At 36.0% G+C, this 20706-nt stretch overlaps 1 protein-coding gene across 2 annotated transcripts; it reads right to left on the reverse strand.

Moving 5' to 3' along the window:
- Window positions 1-804: 804 nt before the first annotated feature.
- On the reverse strand, window positions 805-20671 carry LOC126851353 (probable chitinase 10). Of its 2 annotated transcripts, none has more exons than XM_050595234.1 (25): window positions 20558-20671; window positions 19228-19504; window positions 15764-16334; window positions 14328-14653; window positions 13580-13836; window positions 13460-13498; window positions 12674-13317; window positions 12411-12596; window positions 11790-11937; window positions 11286-11672; window positions 10626-11116; window positions 10320-10548; window positions 10007-10195; window positions 9438-9768; window positions 8996-9228; window positions 7819-8207; window positions 6810-7571; window positions 4995-6521; window positions 4735-4920; window positions 4316-4604; window positions 3691-4049; window positions 3114-3584; window positions 2258-2740; window positions 2036-2161; window positions 805-1882 (listed from the first exon to the last, which is right to left on the reverse strand). In XM_050595234.1, the coding sequence occupies exons 4-25, from the start codon at window positions 14645-14647 to the stop codon at window positions 1721-1723; spliced, it is 8208 nt and encodes a 2735-aa protein (XP_050451191.1). In that variant the 5' UTR covers window positions 14648-14653; window positions 15764-16334; window positions 19228-19504; window positions 20558-20671; the 3' UTR covers window positions 805-1720. The 2 variants fall into 2 exon arrangements, with proteins under 2 accessions (XP_050451191.1, XP_050451190.1); XM_050595233.1 differs by lacking the exon at window positions 20558-20671 and adding an exon at window positions 19940-20062.
- Window positions 20672-20706: the final 35 nt, after the last annotated feature.

Below are 20706 nucleotides of genomic sequence, written 5' to 3' on the forward strand. Positions count from 1 at the left end.
CGATAAGGAATTAATTATTATTATTATTACAAAAAAAATATATTTTGATTATCATATTACACAGAGCTATCCAAGCTTTCAAGGTTGTACCGCTAACAATAGAAAGACAAGGAAATATGTAAAACTAAGGACAGATATGAAATGTATATGTATGTGTAATATGTTTTAGATATTGTTATCCACGAATGTATATTAATATTATTTCTTGTATTTGAAAATAATTCCTTTTTAATATTCAATACATATATTACGTAACGAGAATATCTCTATTTACATATGTTATGATATCCGATAGATTAATTATATATACTTCTAAAAATTTTCTAGCGCCCGTTATTCTGTTTGTTTTTAAATAATTTTAATTTATTGTTTGAGGAAACTATCGATGATAAAAATGCAAAATGGAAAAGAGTTATGTATAAAATGTATATAAACAGTCATCATCTGTCTACAAGAGTAGTATAACTGGAGGTATGAATTGTCACAGATTACACTGCCGAGACATTTTAACGATCTTCCACGAAGCATGTAAAAACTGTGACCTTAATCACGCCGGCGACTTCCCCATCGCAACGATCTCTCTGCAAAAGAAAAAGAAAAATAATTATTTTTACTTCACTTAAATTGAAATTTAACTTTAAATAATTAACCGAACAGTAATTCGCATTCACGCCGAATCGCGATCCATCGTAATCATTTCGATCAAAGCAACCGCTTCTTTCACTAATACTTTATGTTCGACATTTATCTTCACAAATTATATAACTGTATATCGCTTATCATCGAGAGCACTTAACATATATCGATACAAATTTCTAAAAATAATACGCAATTAAAGTATGTTGGGAACGGAGCGGTCGCAGGCCGGTATACTCACCTTTTACTTTATTGCGATTTTTCTTCTCCTCGTCTCACGAAATACTCCTTTTAACGCTGAAATCTCGTTTCTTCACTCGACTCTTCGTATTTAATTACTCGAAATATGCTTAAAAATAATCGCAGATATTTTTGATGAAAAATGCAGATATCTTTTGATGTCTTTCAAACATATTGTTTAATATTGCAATAAATGTTATAAATTTTCATACAATAAGCAATGGATATACAATTTTCGAGGGACTTTGGTACAATTTTGAATTCGTGCTCACAAATTTGCTCGATTTTTGTCCTTTTATTAAATTTGTTTTATTTTCTATGATCATGAATTATAATCGGTTTATACAGATACTTTATTTCATTTTTTGCGACAAGAATCGAGTAAATATACATTTCACAATGTATTTTATAAACAACAATCGCTTTTAATTTATCGTCGTTTTTCATTTATTTTATTAATTTTTAATCCTCTAATTTCGGGAAAAGCAATTGATCAGTTGTATATTTGATAAACGTGTGATCGTGAAAAAATCTTGATATAATCTTAATTACAAAATACTTATACTAGAACGAGAGTATTAATCTTCTCAGGTGACATGAAAATACATATGTCAGAAAAAGAGACAATTTTCGATGTTTATGTTCTTTTTCTCTTTCTTTCTGTATAAAGAAAGAGAAAAAAAAACATAAACTTAACATAATCTTTTATTCACGTCATCCGGAAGAGTGTTGCAATGTACATTATTAAGCACAGACATATATCTTAACATTAGTGCATGGACGATCGCGATAAAACGACGCATTCTTTGATATACACGTTATCGTCCTTATCGCGATATGCAATTCAAGTGCAATCGGTCGTGTGACTGGGCTGCCGTCTTCCGAGTTTGCGATTTAGAGTCGTTAACAATGGGTACTTTCCGCAACCACATAGGTCCTTGAAATCATCTAGATCGATAGACCAGATCATACCGCCAGCGAGATTTAGTTCCTTTATCAGCTCGATCTAAGATATATATAAAGTGTGTTTTTTATCATTTAATAATTAAATATATATATATATATATATATATATATATATATATATATGTAATTCGATCATGTATCTCTGTAATTTGTTACATACGATTTAAATATATATATAATCTTTCTTACATACCTTTCTTGCTATATCGGACATGTCATTGTAACTGACCCACTGATCCCGTTTCGATGCATAGGATCCCATACGTCCTTCCGGATCTTTTATCACTGACCAGCCATCGTTTCTCACGTTATCACATATCTGCGCATATATATCAAAGGGTAAAACACAAATCTTAAACTAATTATTCATATCTTGGCCGAGTGAAAGCTTTTCTAACACATTAATATCTCTTACCTCGTAATAAGCCAGAACCCCAGCCGATCTCGTAAACTTGCCGGGTTCTCCAGGTCCGGAGATTTCTGCGTGGAAGTCTAGTGGTATAGTGGTATAGTTTTGTGATATCTTAGACAAGGTGAAGCTCGATCCGTAAGCGGGTATGCCCATGACAATCTTGTCGGCTGGTACGCCTTTGTCAAGCCAATATCTCACGGAAAAGTTTGCGTTCAGGAATACTGTATAATCGGGATAATGATAAAGCGGTGCAACATGACCGGTCTCACGATCCCAGGCGTTGTGATAGTCATACGCCATTACGCCAATCCAGTCCACGTATTGTACCAAGGATGGGATCTCAACATAGGCATTATCAATGATGATCTTGTTCGCTGAGACCGCGATGGATAACACGAGTCCTTTAGATCTAAAAGTTTCATTGAATATGCGAAGCAGCCGGGAAAAGTTGTAACTATCGCGCTGAGAACCGCGATTACAATTAGCCTGCAAGAAAAAAACATAATTACTTTTCTTTTTCAATATTTCTTAAATTAAAATTATATGTTTTTCTGAAATTTTTTAAAATATGATAAATATTTTATATAACATTATTGTTACATTGCAGGTATATATTTTTTGTTTAATTTTATCTTTATGTCTTTTAATTTAGTTAATTTAATTTAATTTAGTTTTCAGTTTTGACAGATCCAGGATTTTTATTGGTTTACAAGAATATTAGAGCGACAATGGTTGGCCATCGATTGATGGCTCCATTTTAGTTATTTAATGTACGCCAGCAAGAAAGATAAAAATCAATAAATATTCATACATTCAATATGTAATTAAAAATATTGAGGAAATATATGTTTTAATTTACCTGCCAGCATAATGCCATTTTCCTCGATGGAAATTCCCAATCCAGGTTCAAACCATCGAAATCGTGCTTTTGAACAAATTGTGTGGCATGTTGCACGAACTGTTCAACCGTTGATGAATCGGTTAATCTGTTGTACTTGTTATCCTTGGACTCGTTCCAGTCTCTTAAACCGAGTAGTATTTTAACGCCGTATCTTTTTCTAATTTCTGCTGCTTTATTGAGGAATTGTTTGTAAACATCAGTAGAATCCTCAATTTTCAGTGTAAATATCGGCGCATTTCTTCCATTTTCTGGCTCCCAAATATTTAAAGTAGCGAAGGCATAGATGATATGCGTGCACAATTCTCCGTTGATGTCCTCCGACAAAAATTTGCCAAAACCTATCCGTTTCGAAGACCAAGAAGTGTAATAGCAAACCACCTTCTTATCGTTCACATTCTCGACTATTCTCAGTCTCGGCGATACGCTGATCTATGAAATGGAGAAAGTAAATTTTACGACTAATCGTTTAAAATTTTATTAAAACTATCATTATTTCAAATCAAAGATTCGTTATTTTATTTGTCGTGGTACGTACTTGACGCTGAGCAGTTTGGGCGCATCTAGTATTTTCCGGCCAATCACATCGATTTTCATTCCAGTAGAGACCAGTTGGGCAAGTCTGTTCCGAGATCTTGCCGAAGTTGCACAAGTAATACTTGGTGCAATCGTTCTTGTGCGGTAGGAACAAAAGTCCTCCGCAGTCAATCGGCGGTGGCTGACTCGCTTCGACCTCAATGGTATCATCCGTCTCTGATTCTATCGTCGTTGTTGACGTGACTAATGGTGGTATATACGTTGGTCTCGGCGACGTTGTAGATTCATATATCGGACGTTTGGTGGTAGTAATAGACTCAATATCGGTCTCTTCAACATCGATTATGATCCCTTCTGTACCTAAATTGGAAGAGATGACATTCAAAAGTATTATGTGAAAAAAATCATAAATATTATTTATAAAGCAGCGAAAAATATTAATTAATATTTATAAAAGAAAAATATTAAAAGAGATTAACATTTATAAAAGAAAAATATTAAAAGAGATTAATATTTATATATCTTTTTTATACATTATAATTTTATATAATAATTCATCTAAATTTTCCTCGCATGTACAATTATAAGTTGGTTTATTTTTTCTTTAAATAATGTTAAAAAATTACCTTTCGTGATAGGGCACAGCGGACCCTCCGGATAGTTTCTTAATACTCGATTCATCGTTCTTAGTAGCGGGCTAGGCTCGCAGTCACATCTGTTTTTAAAATCATCCAAGTCTAAAGCCCAAATCATCCCGCCGCCGAGACCAAGCTTCTTAATTAATTCTGCTTTTAGTTTAATTTGATGAGCGTCATCAAAGCTCACCCATTGGTCACCCTTGTATGCGTAGGGACCGATTCTTCTCTCTTTATCTTGAACAACCATCCATCCTTTTTTCAATGTTCTTTCGCATATCTGTCATAATTAAAAAAAAAAAAAAAATAGATATTTATTTTATGACGGAATAAAAATTTATATGTAATTATTTGAAATTTACTTCGAAATACTTTTATTTAATTTTTATTTTATATTTTCATGGAATGACCTCGTAATATGACAAGAAGCCTCTTGCTCTGGTCGCCTCTCCAGCCTCACCACCACCATAGGTTGGCGCGTTTAATCCGTGCACATTTCTTTCCGCTAATGAAAACGATTGTCCATATAAAGGAGCGCCCATGACTAATTTTTGCGGGTTCGCACCTTTCTCTATCCAATAATGGATTGAAAAATTCTAGTAACAAGAAAATGAAAAATTCTGAATAATTATCTATAATTTTTATCTATAATTCTTCGGATAAGGCTTACAGCATTAAATGTGGGTTCCCAGTCGTTCGGAAGATGATACAAGGGTGCCACGTGACCGGTCTTCTTATCCCATTGTCCGTGAAAATCGTAGGTCATCACAGATATCCAATCCAAATATTTCGACAAAGTTGGAACATCATATCCCGCGTCAATTACCCTTTTGCTCGGTGAGACGGCCGCGGAGAGAAGCAATCCCCTCGGTTTAAACTCATCGCTCAATTCTTTTACTAGTTGACTGAAACCTTCCTTATCAGACTTTGGACCTTTGTTACAGTCCACTTGCCAGCACACCGGGTATTCCCAATCGAGATCGAGGCCTTCAAAACCGTATTTCTCGATGAAGTGCAAAACTTGCGTAACGAATTTTTGCCTAGCAGTAGGTGAGTTTACAAGTCTGCTGTATTTATCGCCAGCCGAGTCATTCCAGCCGCCCAGCGCCATCAGCACCTTCAGACCCTTCGACTTCAATGCCGCTACCTTTTCGTAAAATTTATTGTCTATGTCGGCCCAAGGATCGTGGGACTTGATCGTCAAGCTGGTACCATCGAGGACGGCGAATCCATAAAGCACGTGGGTGCAAAGGTCAGGATCTATGTCTTCTGGCACGAATCTGCCGCCCTCCTGCCGATACCAGGCCCAGTTACAAAAGTAGCAAATGACTTTGAACTCGTTTTTGGAAGTGTTATGCGTAAAGCGGTCCACTGACATAGTCGGCTGTATCATTTGCGTGGGTTTGATGGTAATCGATGTCGTCATCGTAGTTGTTGTTGGCTTTTGATTTTCGGGCCACACGTAATGGCTCCGCGGTTCCGCTAATACTTGTTGGATCATGTGCATAAGCGGATGAGGTCCGTTGCCGCATCGTCCGCGGAAATCGTCCAAATCAAGGGCCCACACCATACCACCGCCCAGACCCATGTCGCGCACAAACTGCGTCTTCCGCCGAATCATTTCCGGATCATCAAAACTGACCCACTGGCTGCCCTTATAGGCGTACGGACCCATTCTGTATTCTGGATCCTGTACAATTGTCCAGCCGCGATTGCGCACGCGATCACAGATCTCGTAATAGGATAGAAAACCGGCTGCTCTAGTGAATTCACCGGCATTTCCGGCGCTAGCCGGAGAATTCAGTCCAGTTCCCGCTCTCGGATCATTAATTGTGAAGGATTGCCCATACAATGGCATGCCCATAACGATACTCTTGGGTGGCGCACCCTTCGAAATCCAATAATTAATCGAATAGTTAACGTTAAAGTAAGAATAGTCGTCGTCCGGATGATAATACATAGGCGCCACATGACCAGTTTTTTTATCCCACTGTCCATGATAGTCATATGCCATGACGGCGATCCAGTCTAAATACATGGCCAATGCCGGTACGTCGTAGCCCTTGTCGATTACTTTTTTGCTCGGCGAGACTGCTGCTGAAAGCAATAGTCCCTTCGGTTTGAACTTTGCGCTCAATTCTTGTAATAGGGTTGCAAATCTTTCCTTGTCCGAATCTGGACCCTTCTTGCAGTCCACCTGTATCAACATTAGAAAGAATTAATAAAGAATCATATAAAAGATGATTGTAAATCTTTAATTTACATATATTATATAAAAAATGTTTAAAATTTATAAAATTTATAAAAATTTTGAGAACTACAATTATATTTAAATTTTACATTTGAATCTCTCTTATACATCATTCAAAATTGATCAAATATTTCCGAAATGATACGATTAAAAGGAAAAGAATAATAAAGAGCAAGAATAAAACAAAAATTCGAGAGCTCCTTATATTATTAAAATAAATAAAAATGAATTTACCTGCCAACAAACTGGATATTCCCAATCCAAATCCAATCCATCAAAGCCATATTTCTCGATGAATTGAATAGCGTGATCGATAAACTTGTTCCTGGCAGACGAACTGTGCACCAATCGACTATACTTATCACCAGCCGAATCGTTCCAGCCACCTAACGCGAGAAGTACTTTAAGGCCCCGTTTCTTGTATGCCACTACCCGCTCGTAGAAATGATTATCGTAATCCGCCCAAGAATCGTGCGCCTTGATCACCAGATCGGAATAATCCAGCACCGCGAAACCGTACACAATATGTGTGCATAAAGTGTGATCGATGTGTTCCGGAAGGTAACGGCCGATCCCGCGACGGTACCATGCCCAATTGGTAAAATAACATACCACCTTGAAGTCGCCAGACAAGGGGGATACCTTATCAGGATCTATAATCGCGGAAGGCAAGGTTGATGTAGGTTGAGTTGTAGTTGATGGTTGAGGTTGACTCGTGGTTGATGTAACGGGTGTCTGTTCTGTCGTCGATTGCGTAATAGGTTTTTGCGAAACTGATGGTCGGGCTGGTAAATCCGTCATCGATACTATCACTTGTGTAGTAGCTTCCTTGTCATCGTCTACACACTTGGCTCGAGCCGGCCAGTCACAAATACGAGTCTCTTTGTTGAAGTGCAAGCCCGGCGCGCAGCTAAACACTTCCTGACGACCCCAAAGACACGCCTGGTAGCTCTTACAGTCACCCGGTACGCTACTGTAGCTGCCGGAGATGCAGGGCTAAAATAATCGCAGTAATAATGTTGCGATGTCAATATTAATTATCTCGGACTGTCATGCGATAAATAGAGATCGCGGAGGTGAAATGAATGAACCGGATATGAATCGAGAAAAAGATATGACACTAGACTTGAAAGGTTTGTATCAACATGTGAGCAATTATTGATATTTAGCTAGCATTTAAGTACTTTTTTATTTAACTCATAAATATATAATATTATAATTTAATATTATAATATTTACTTACAGTAGGAACGTTATCCTTTCCCACAAGTAAAGCGTTTTTGTGAGGTGGGGCCTCGACGCACGGATTTTTAAAAGCCCAATCACACATGTTCTTCTCAATGTTCCAGTTTAAACCCGGACCGCACTGACGCGAGATGAGATCGCCGTTTACGCAGACTAGAAAACTCGTGCAGGAATTCGGATAAGGATAATATTGTCCGTGTTCGCATGGTTTTAATGGTTTTTGCGTTGATGTCACGATAACAATAGGTTTGAATGTGGTGAATCTTGTGGTGGTCGTCGGCGCCGTCTTCGTGGTTGTAACGATGGTTGTAATAGAAGATGATGGTCTCCTGGTTGAACTGAAAAAAGGACGTCGACTTGTCGTCGAGGAATATACGTGTGTCGAACCTGAAAAGAAGATATAAAAATTTGTGAAAAAAATTGCATGTAATATATTATAATCGTAACATAATGAATCAGTTAAATCGGCACCTTGATGAGAGATTTGATATACTCTCTGCGCGACGCAGTTTAAAAAAAAGAGGATCAATATTATATAAATACGTCGAAATAGGAAAGCCATGGTTTTCACGAATGATAGTGACGAACAAAGAGGTACAACCAGTATCGGCACTGTTTATACCCTTGTCGATGCATCGAGCATCTTCGCTTCTCTTCAGCAAACAATAAAGAGGGAGGATATGCGAGAGGATACCACCTTGGCCGGAGGCGACAGCTAGAAGATACGCATACCCAAAGATATTTGCATGCGCGCGATTCGCAAACAGGTTTGCGTTTATATCTGTCCATATGTCGCTTATTAAATTACCGAAAGAAGAAAGAGTCTTAACCTTAGAAAGAGAAGAGTCTTGACCTTACTTTTAAAAAATATAAAAAATGTATATTATCACGATAATAATTTTTCCATTAATATCATCAACCTGCAAATATGACTCATCTTTCTCGAGGATCAATCGTGTGTGATCTTGCACCAAAGTGCCAATCATCACACCGGTTATTACTCGCATCGTTGTTTCGGTAAATTATTTCAAGCCGTTAACTGTAAAGCGCTTCTCTCATGACAGAGAGAGAAAAAAATAAAGAAAGGAAATTAAAAACAGAGAGAGAGAGAGAGAGAGAGAGAGAGAGAAAGAGAGAAATTATCCGACTAATGAGAATCTGGTAAGTAGCCTTACCAGTTTCTGTTTGACATTTCGCTGCCGATGGCCAATCGCAGAGATGTCGTTTCGCGTCCCAGTGCAATCCCGGCGCACACTGCTCGCGTTTCAGTTCGCCGCGAACGCATCTGTAATAATTGCTGCAGCTTGCGGGATCGCTATAGTATTCGCCGTCAGTACAATTCGATTCTGGCGTGATCATTGATTCCTGCGTTGTAGTAGTTGTGATAGTTGTAGGCCGTGTAGTAGGTCTAATAAAATAATTTTCTAATAGCAAAATGTGAACTTAAGCGCAATTAAAATTATTATAATTTTATTGAAATTTTTTCAATGTATATAAGAACGTTAAGCATTTTGATTTATTTCGGACTTCTTTTAATGACTCCGAAAAAGAAGACAAGAATGTAAAATTGAGAGAATTGTCTAAGAAACGCAGAGATTTTCTCCAAGATTTCTTTACCTTGATGTAGTCCATGACCAGCTCGTGGTACTACTCTGTTCTTGCATCCAACTAGGCTTCGTCGTTTCCTCCGGGATCTTACTAGATGGTTTTTGAGTGCTTGAGATCCACGTAGGCCACGTAGTTCTGGTTGTCTGCTGGGTCGTAGTGCTCGGTCTCTCTGTCCATGTAGGCCATGTTGTAGCTTGAGTACTGGATGTTGTCATCGGTGTAGTATGATGTACATGATTGTCATCTGCAGCATCACTGTGGGTGGTCAATGTCGGTGCTTGTGGTGTTACCGGTTGTGATGGACGTTGGCAATCTTCCGAGATGGGTATCAACAATCGATCTGTATTATCAATCAAAGTACTAGTAGTAATATATTATTAATTACAAATTAATATTAAACATGAAATTAAATAAATAAATGAATAGTAATGTAAAAGATATGCAATGCGAAAGAAAATATTTTAATATAAGAAGTTAATATAAAGAAAATTGTTAATATAAAAAATAATTTATAATATATAAAAATATAATAATATAATATCAATCGTAATATAAAAAATTATTATTTTAATACGAACCTAACGCACGATTAATAGCTTTCAATAGAGGATACGATTCCGAGCAGCAACGGTTTTGAAAATCGTCTAAGTCAACGGTCCACATTGTAGCTCCACCATAACCATTAACTGTTATGTATTTACCTTTCGCATAAACACTTTCTTGATTTTCGTAACCTACCCACTGATCCTCGAACTGAGCACTTGGTCCTGAAGGTTTGATAACCATATAGCATATAATATATTTATAGATTATTGATTTTCTGTATTTGTCTATGTGATTTCAATATAATGTAATATTCAAAATAAAAACCGTAGACGCGTGAGTACTCACCGAGTTCTGTTTTCCAACCACGCCGCTTGATTCTGTCACAAATCTCATAATAAGCCAACATTCCAGGTTGTTTGGTGAACTCTCCCGGCTTACCGGGACCAGTCGTAGGATTACCTAGACCAGCTTGACTCACCGTCGAAAGTCGATAAGATTGACCATATAATGGAATACCGACTAAAAGCTTAGATTTTTCAGCACCGAGGCTAACAAGATAGCTCATGGTAAAATTCTGTAATATTTTGAAATGTATTATATTCAGCGCTTTATAATGTGCTTTTGCACGGATTAAATTTAATTTATACTTACGACGTTATAATAAGGGTTGCTATCGCCAGGCGAGGCAAACAAGGGCGCTATGTGTCCCGATTTAGATTCCCAAGCGCCGTGATAATCATATGTCATGACCGACATGAAGTCGACGGCTCGCGAAATCTCGTGCACCTCATACGCTTTATCGATGACCTCCTTGTATCCCGATAAAGCGACAGCTAAAAGAAGAGGCGGTTCCTGTTTCTCGAATTCTTCTTTCAGTTCTTGTACCAATTTAGTAAAGTTAGGCTTGTCGGAGTCTGGACCCTTTTTGCAATCGCTCTGCCAGCACTTGGGGTAACTCCACTCGAGCGATAATCCATCAAAGTTATACTTCTTTAAATAGTTCACTGTGGCCGCGACAAACTTACGGCGAGCAGCATCGCTGCTAATTAATCGAGAGTATTTATCACCGGAACTGTCCGTCCATCCGCCCAGAGCTAATAATATTCTCGATCCTTTGATAGAAGTCACTCGTTGATATAAATCTGGAATTAATTATTCGATCGTGTCTTTATTGAAATATTCCAAGTAAAAGAAGATGTTCGAAATGATTCCATAAATTATAAAATTTATTTGAAATAAAAAGTTGCATCTAAAACAAATCTTACAAATTAATAATCTTAATTCATATCTCGGATCAGATAAATCACCCACTGTTTTCGATGTCGGCCCAAGGATCGAATGATTGTATTAGCAAGGTCTCAGGATTCAATCCAGCGAAAGCATAGACGATATCGGTGCAAAGTTGCGAATCTAAATGTTCCGGCACAAATTTGCCATCTTTTTTACGATACAGGGCCCAGGAAGTTACATAACACACTACTCTCGGTCCTTTCTGCTGCAGCAGTAACATCTGTTTTTGCTTCGATGATACTCCTGATAAAGAATTTTGATCGATAATTCGATCGAAAACGTTATGAATGCGCTTGCAATTATTTTTTCCGTACATTTCCGGAAGTCTCTCCGGGGTAATCGTCAGACAACGTTCCTCGAGCAAATCAAAGTACCGGTTGTGACCGCAATGGCCATGATGCAGCCGTCCTGGAAAAAGAAATTAATATTAAGTGTAAGTTTCTTGATTATTTCTAGTGTGAAATAAAGTGAAATAAATTGACTTTAACGATTTTGAATAATTACAGCAAACATTACTATATATACCTTTGATGCAAGAGTAAAATCTGGAACAATCTTCTGGATCCACTCCAAAGAGATAATATTCAAATGAACATTTTTCCGTCGTATCTTTATAATATCCTAAGGATTGTACAGCTGTGTTTAACATCGGCCAAGGATTCCCGCAAATACCCTGCAAAATTAATTTATAATATTTATGCATATTAAATCAGTACAAATCAAATTAACATGAATATAAAATAAATTCGTGACTATAGAAGTCTATCAAGTTGTGCGATAAAGATACATTTACATCGATACGTGTTACATGTTGTAAAACATATGTATACATTATCATGTCCATATATGTATACATTATCATATCCATATATGTATACATTATCATATCTTGATCTAACGCGTAAATCACAAGATTGCTACTTATTTTTGTATCGCATTGAGAAAATACTATGTGTCTCATATAAGCGAAACACAAATCATGTATTTTATATTGAGTAATAAAATCGCGTCGTTAACGAATATAAATCTTTGAATTCTAATGAATTCTTTCCAATATCATATGATATATCAAAATCTGACAAACTTGTAACAGAACATTATTAAAAATTTAAATAAAAAAAAGGACAAATGTTTGTCATTAATTACCTGAAAATCGTCTAGATCTAATGACCATAATGCAACCCCGCCAAGTCCCGTCGCCCGGACATACGCTATTTTGACTTTAACCGATACAGGATCGTCATAACCGATCCATTGATCGCCGCACTTCACGTACGGCCCTTCCTCATCTCTGCCGGAGAACCACAATCCTCCCTCTAGTTTGTCGCATACCTATAAAAATAGAATAATTTTTTTTTCAATTAACATACAAAGATCTTGCTCAAATTTTATTAACGGCGAGATTTTACCTCGAAATAAGCTAATTTTCCATCTTGCCGTTTAGTATAATCACCCTCTCTGCCGGGTCCCAGAACGGGCGCGCCAGCATCGGTGAGATTGTCGTATTTCAGGGTATATCCCTGACCAAAGATTGGCAAAGCGAGAACGATCTTTGACCTTTGTTCGACACTGACTTGTCTGACCCATTCGCTCGTGTTTTGCGCGACAAAACTTAAGAGGCCCGGATGAAGAGCAACTTTCTCTATTATTTCATTTTTCATTTCGCAAATTGAATTATCGTCGGGACAATGTGGCATATCCAGCCAGCTTTTCAAAATTACTAAATCGGCAATCGATACGATCTCTGGATCCACCGGATCCTCCGGTCTCAACGCCACTGCCAAAGTATATCCTTTTCTGGTCAATGAAGCGCCGATTATCTTAAGCATATTCTTGAAGCTTTGCCAATCCTCGGCAGCAGCCGACCAGTCGAGCTCGATGCCATCGAAGGGATACTCCTCGAGGAATTCGAGAATAGACTTTTGCGGGAATAGAGTGACGTTGGAGGAATATTGGATGAATATACCGTCGTGCAGATTCTGATTTGTGATTGATATAAGCACACGCAACGTTGGATCCCGCGAACGAAGTCTTATAATAGCATTATAACCGTCTACAATAATATAAAATAATGGAATTTAATAATTGAGATTATTAAATAATATAAAGTTAATAATTGATCATTATTATCTCTAATAATATTTATATCTTTTAAGTAGCTATTTTTTTCAATAAAAACTACGTAGTATCTTTACCTCGATCATATGCATCTCTAAAGATAATATTTTCTTTATCTGTAAAAAAATAAAAAATGAATAATTTTAATAAAAATATCCACAAATAAAGTATATCTCTAAATCTACGATATTGTTTACCCAAAATAGCCGCATCATATATCAGATGAGTACACTTGTGATCTGGCACATTTTCTGGAAGCAAAGAGAACGGTTCCGTTCTATGAACAGCTCTGGAATCGAAACGGCAGACAATTTTAGGTTCAAAGTTTTGCGTGCTTCGCAGGATCGGCGGTGCCACAGGTTCGATCCAAATCGACTCGTGATCCACATCAACGCTGAGAAAAGGTGCTTCGCGATGTTCTACTGCATCTCTCAAAGGTAATCTTCCGTTCTCCCTAAATACATTCATATAATTCTGTATAATATATACACTCATACTATATTTTACATTAAATTTAATAACAGATTAAATTAAAAATACATTCTCTCTATTATATCAGCAAATATTTAAGTTAATTAAAAAAAATCAAGTAAGCAAAGAAAAATGAAATTTAATTAGAAGTAAAATTTCTACAATCCCAATAATTCCAAGTTTTTCAACTCTTGAATGTGTACATCTATTCTTAATAAAAATTTACAAAAATTTAAAAAAAGATTCAGCAAAAATATTATTTTAATAAAGTTTTAATAAGAGATAGTTTTTGAAACATCTCTTAAAATTATTTAAAAAAGGGAAAAGATTTAATCACAAGAAAATATTTAAACACAAGAAAAAAATATCAAAAAAGAATAAATTAGAGTCTCAATTCAATTAAAAAATTGAAATATTTATATATAAAAAGTTATGACTGCGTAAAATCAATCGTGAAAAAAATTAAATCTTTACCTTTCAAAGTCATCTCGAAATTTGAGACTCGATTCAGCGTAGAGCACGTTGGCTGGTAACGATTCGACCGCATCGCGTAGAGGATATCTGTGCGAGCCAAACTCATTATAATCTAAATAATTTGACAGGCGACCGAACGTTGGAGTCGGCGACCTTTCGACAGCGTCTCTCTGAAACGAGCGAACGGATCCATGTTGCTGTGGATGCTGCTGATTCCGTGGTGGTGTAAAAGGCAGAATTTCTTCAACAGATACTCGTCGTTTCGAAGGGACAGCTGATGATAAGCCCACTAGCGTCAAGAGGATAATCCAAGCCACCATGGCTGGCTGGAATAACAAATAGCATTGATATTTTTCTTTCTTTCTCTATCTCTTCGAGAAACGCTTATAGAGGATCCCCTTTGCGATCTTGAAACCCCGCTATTTTTATGTGAATTTAAATGACGTAGCTACAGGTTTAAGTAGCGAGGACTAGGATATGGAAAACTGTAGTGCGTTTCAGAATGTATTTCATGCGTGATTGAAGTACATCAGTTTATTTACCGTGCCTTTAAGATATTTCGATCGTCTCGTTCCGAGACAAGTACAACAAATTGAAAAAAAGACAGCCTTGAAGGAGACTTCTTACTTGTTTGTATTGCCTTATTATATCTTCTTACTTACACGCATATTTTATTTATTGTCATTTTCATCAATATAATTTATGCAGCATGCAATAAATTCAAGAAGATTATCTATTTTACTTATGAGAATTTTGAATAAAATTGAAAACAAATGCAGAATTTCTTTAAATAAAATATATTTTTAATTTTGTTTAGGATAAAATATTTATTATTATTATTTAATATATATATATATATATATATATATATATATATATATATTAATAATAATTATTAACATTATTGTTATGTGAAAAAAAATCGTTTCTGTATTGGATTTTCTATCGTGAACTGATATTGTAACGCATGAATCTAGAGGAGTTTTAAGAAGTTTGATATGATAAATTCAAAATTTTTTATATCATATTCAGTTTGAATTATTCGAGAACAAAGATGGACTCTCGATGCATATATGTGTATTGTATTGTGATTATTTTTTGCCGATGTGCATACTTATTAAAAATGCGAGAGTCGTCGTAGAAAGATGAGACCGTACGATACGAACGGTTTGCGATGTATCGTGCGAGGTTTGCACTGCACTTGGCAAACAGCTATCGATATAAATATTGTACTTAACACGCTCTTATTTTAAAAGATTGCCTTATAAGCTATGTAATTATATAGATTAAATAAAATTTTATCTTTACATAGCTGTACAATATATGGCAGAAACTTTTTTTAAATTTAAATAAAAATACATGGCAATTTATTAAATAATATATAAAGGAAATAAGTGATGCACAATAATATATATTATAGTGTTACAAAAACAGACCTTCTTGATTCCTCTTTCTTTTTGTTGCGTTGCACCGTTAAGTTATCACTGTGAGACGAGACTAAATCAAATGAAAACACTTGTTAACAGCGCGCAAGCTGACTGCACTGATCGAGCAAGGGCTCTCTCTAGGTCTCCTCCAGATGTTCCTTGGACACCGCGATGAATTTTAAAAGACTACCACCACCGGTGAAGCGGCCGACGGGGAGGGCCAACAATCTGGTATTCCGGACGCGCGAGGACGCATATATATACCTACTCCTCCGTTCCGGGGGGAGGGGGCCCCATGATCCAACATCCTGCCTATTAAGTCCCCCGCTTTGCGGTGACCTTGACCACAAGAGGAGCACGACTTCGTTCACGTACACGCCCTGGACTTGGCCCGAGTCGAAATCTCTCCTCTTGCCTTCGATTCATTTCGATCGCTCCTACCCTCTTGGGAATCGTTTGCAATATAAATCATCACGTGAGATTTCTCGAGAGAGAGCTGCTTAGGATGTCGCTCGATAATGTTCTTAATTAAAGCGTCATCGATTATGACCATCTTATCACTAAATCCATAAATCCATATCTGAAAACAAAACAGACATATATTTGTTTCAGAATGACATGTAGTAAAATATATGATTAGATATAGATAAATTTTCAATAGTGATAGACGAAATACTGTCATCATATATGGTTTTTCACGCAACATGTTGATAATTGAGTTAAATCATACATGAGAACAACCTCGATCAAGAAACCCCTCTTACATAGTTAGATAAAAAAATATGTCTAATAATTACATATATTGTGTATGAAAAATGAGTATATATTTATTATGAACGATATAATCAAACATCGAAACTCGACGCGTGACGCGAAAGATGACAGATGACAGAAATCAGCTGACAATGACAGAAGTTACGGGAAGAGAGAAAGAAATGCATACCGTCGATCGAGAATTTACGTCCTTGATGGTCGACGGATCATTAACGATTGCATATTATGAGAAACATACGTTATTATCGTCTGCAACGTATAGTTAAAGTCAACCTAAGGATATCGTCGGTTTAAACAATTTATGAAGCGATCATAGTATATACGATAATATTCCTGAATTTTTGTAATTAGCAATTTACCCACACACGAGATAGTAGTAGACACGTGGGGTTTAAGAAGAGGTTCAAGGGAAAACTGCGCGATATGAACCAACAGTGAAACGTCGCGTCGCGCACGATTCCGCATTTACAAATATTACAGCTAGCAAATAAAAGAGAACGACGAAAAGATACGGTTAGTTTCTCGCCGGAGAATCTCATATTCATAATAATGGTACAAGTTTGCACAAATCGGACGAGCCTTCCTCTTCGGGAACTTCCAAAAATAAGGCACCCTGTCTCTTAAGGAATGGCAACGATTCGCCTTGAATTTATGAGGGGTCTATCCATTGGCCATTTGCTTTCTCTTCTCAAAAAAAAAGAAAAAAATTGAAAAATGCATCGTCAGTGAAAGGGACTGTCTTTAGGACAGTGTTTTAATAACAACTTCGGCTGCAAGATTATTATCGCTGCATTCTCGTCGCTATATCACAGATGTTCCAGTAGACAGACGTTAGGAGATAGCTACAAACCGTGAAAAATATAGATTAACAAACTCATCAATTTTTAATTTCACAGTCACCAAAAAAATTAACAATCTTACATAATTAGTAATTTAATTACAATAAGCAATTTATATTTACATTATCAAATTTAAATTAAAAAAGAAATTAAAATATTTAAAAAATTATTGATAAACAATAATCATTACTTTTTAATTTAATACAAGAATGATTACGCCACTAATTAAAAATTAATCAGAGCGAGGTTGTTTGTACTCATACTTTTTGGGGAAGGGTTCAAAAAGATCATTGACTTTCTACATTTTACAATGTAACATGAAAGATAAAAAAAACCCAACGAGTATCTTTGGCCGAATAGTACCGTTGCAAGCTGTAAATACAAGCATAAAGACAAGCCAGGCCAGATCGTCAGCTCAAAGTAGCGTTCAGCGGGATGAGAACAAAGATCTCTCGCCCGAGAGTTAGACGAGTATTCAAATTCAAGCGTAGCGGTTCCCGGGCCGGTTAATTGCATTACCGAATACCGCACGCTACATATGTTTAAAGCAGATTCGACGCTCGATTCTGGTTTGAAATCCGTCTCTCAAGTGCGATTAATAGATCTAAGATTATATGTAAGAGGTACGTGGCGCTTAAATTTTGCGTCGAGTTCAATGCCATTTCTCATAGCGAGGCGGAATAAAGTTGATGCCGCAGAGATATAAATTTTATGCGTTACGGGCCCACGCAAAAAGAAAAAAAAAGAAAAAAATAAAATAAATCGAAACCCGTAATCGCTATAGGTCGTTAATGGACCTTTACCGCGGGCGAGGTGAAACACGATCGGATGCAGAGCCGATTGTGTGTGAGTCGGGATGCAAATTAGCTCCCTGTTCTCTGTCTCTTTCTCCCTCAATCTTTTTAATTCAAATATCATAATAATACTAGTTCTAATTATAAGAACTATAATATTAGTCTTTTAATCTTTGAAGCATAATATAACTAATACTAGTTATATTATATTTCAAAGACTACGCTAATAAATCAACGGTGAATTATTTGTTGATAAGCAATCTCGCTCGAGATGCTCTTGCTTTCGATATAAATTTATGGCCATTCTACAAATTTCTGGTTATTTGTTTTTCAAAAATTCATTATTTATAATAATGATTTATTTGTAAAATTAATTATCATCAAAGGCTGTTTCTTTCATTTTGTTAATATCATATATTTAAGTTTTTAAATATTGTGCCAGGGGATTATATTCGCGCAGATTTATTTTTTTCCTCCAAAAAAATAAAAATGAATTACGTAGCGCTATTATTTATTGCGTTATATCATATAGTAATGCGTTTGCTAATCAGCCCCTTATAGCCATTAATGCATAGTTATCTCATAACTTTTTATAACAAATTGTTACACGGGAATGCTATTAATACGTAAAGGATAAATTAACTCTCCAATGGATTTCTCACGATAATAGAGACCACAAGACACTTTCTCTTTCTCTTTTTTTGAAATAGAATACATCACAGGATCTAAATGCTGTATTTATATGTATCTCTTTGAATGACATGATAATTCTTTGAACGGCTTCTGGAGACGAATACAAATCAAACAGGTTGATGAAAATGAGCAATCAATGTGAAATGTCGCGTTAATCATCTAAAAAAAACTGAAAAAGCACTTAGGCATTACGAAACAGATAATGCGATCCTTAGATGGTTTCATGGTAAAAAAAATATTATGAATAAAAATATATGGCACGCTTTTTTTACGCTTTTTTACTTATTCATAATTGCTTGACTTTTCGCTAGAAGATTTCGCATAATATAAATTCCAATCAATGGCAAATCAATTTTAAAAATGATTCCTTTACATCATTCATCTGCAGACTCCAACGCGGGGAGAAAATGCTGCAAAGGCGTCGAAGATGGCTAATTCTTTTAATTCTTGATCCACAATCCTGGCTACGAAGGGTCTTAACACAGAATCAAGGTCGTGCTACCGGTCCCAAGCCGCCTTTATGGTTGCCGGTTAGTGACCTCCACGCCCATCCCAGAGAATAGTCGGAGATTTAGGCATCGGTCCCTCTTCCTCCTCGCTCTACCATTCGCTTTACCATCTTTTCTACTCTGTTTCTTCTTCTTTGATTTCTTGACGAAACGAGAGGAAGAAAATAATAATGTGTATTAATTTATCTATAGTTTGCATAATATGCATTAATTCGTTATTTAATTCAGAATGCACTGAACGAAAACAAATACTTTTTTACATTCACTAGTATTTAAAAAAAAATATATATATATATATGTATATATGTATATATATATATATATATATATATATATATATATATATATATATGTATGTATATGTACAATATATTTAAAAAAAGACGCGTAATAAAAAACAAAAGTATAAATTATTAATATGTCTTATTGTATCAATATTTCTAATATATAAATTATAGAAAAGAAAGAGAGAGAAAGAAATCATCAACTAAAATGTATACACATTTACATCAATATAATATTATTACTTTGAGGAATTCATGTTTTCATTTTTAACATTATTCTTTTACTACATACATCTTCCGACAGGTTTTGTCCTCCTCCTCCTCCCCCCTTCCTCCGAATAACTAAGCGATTTATATTTCTCTTTTCGTTTTCTCGAAGGATGACAATGTGTCGCGACTCACGATTCATCCGTCCATTGACACATGTCGCGCGCTCGTTCTGCGAATGAGTGACACAGATAGCCAGATGATTTACATATATCTTTGCGAGTATCTTGAAAAAGGACGGGCGCTGATCGAGAGCGAGAACCGCGCAACCTTCGCAAAGTCGGGTCTCCTCGTGCGGAAAGCAGCTCGAGAGATTAAATACGATACTGACCCTGACGAGACTCGCATTCATAACGAGTATAAGACAGGTGCTCATAATGCTCGTAGCTTTTCGTTAATGATAGTAATGATGTATTTCCTCTTGATAAACGGGGCGTTTTGCGAGGAATAAGCGATATATATATATATTATTAATATGTCAGCACACACGGCGAGGATCTTCGGACCCGGTCGCATAATAAACATTACCGTAGTTAATATTACAATATAGGAAATATATATATACATAATTTATATGTGCAAATCTCTCTCTTTCTCTCTCTTTTATAATAAATTTTAAAAACTCAGATAAATCTAATGATACCTAAATAATCCTTTAGATAATTAAATGCAGGATGCTTCATTGCGCCAAATTTTTTTATATAGTTTAATAAGGAAACAAAGCAATTTTTCCGAACTATTTCCATGATAATTCCTTCCTTCGACAGGAGAAATGACATCTGTCATTTGCAG

The sequence above is a fragment of the Cataglyphis hispanica genome, chromosome 8 (assembly GCF_021464435.1).
Source record: "Cataglyphis hispanica isolate Lineage 1 chromosome 8, ULB_Chis1_1.0, whole genome shotgun sequence".
NCBI lineage: Eukaryota > Metazoa > Arthropoda > Insecta > Hymenoptera > Formicidae > Cataglyphis > Cataglyphis hispanica.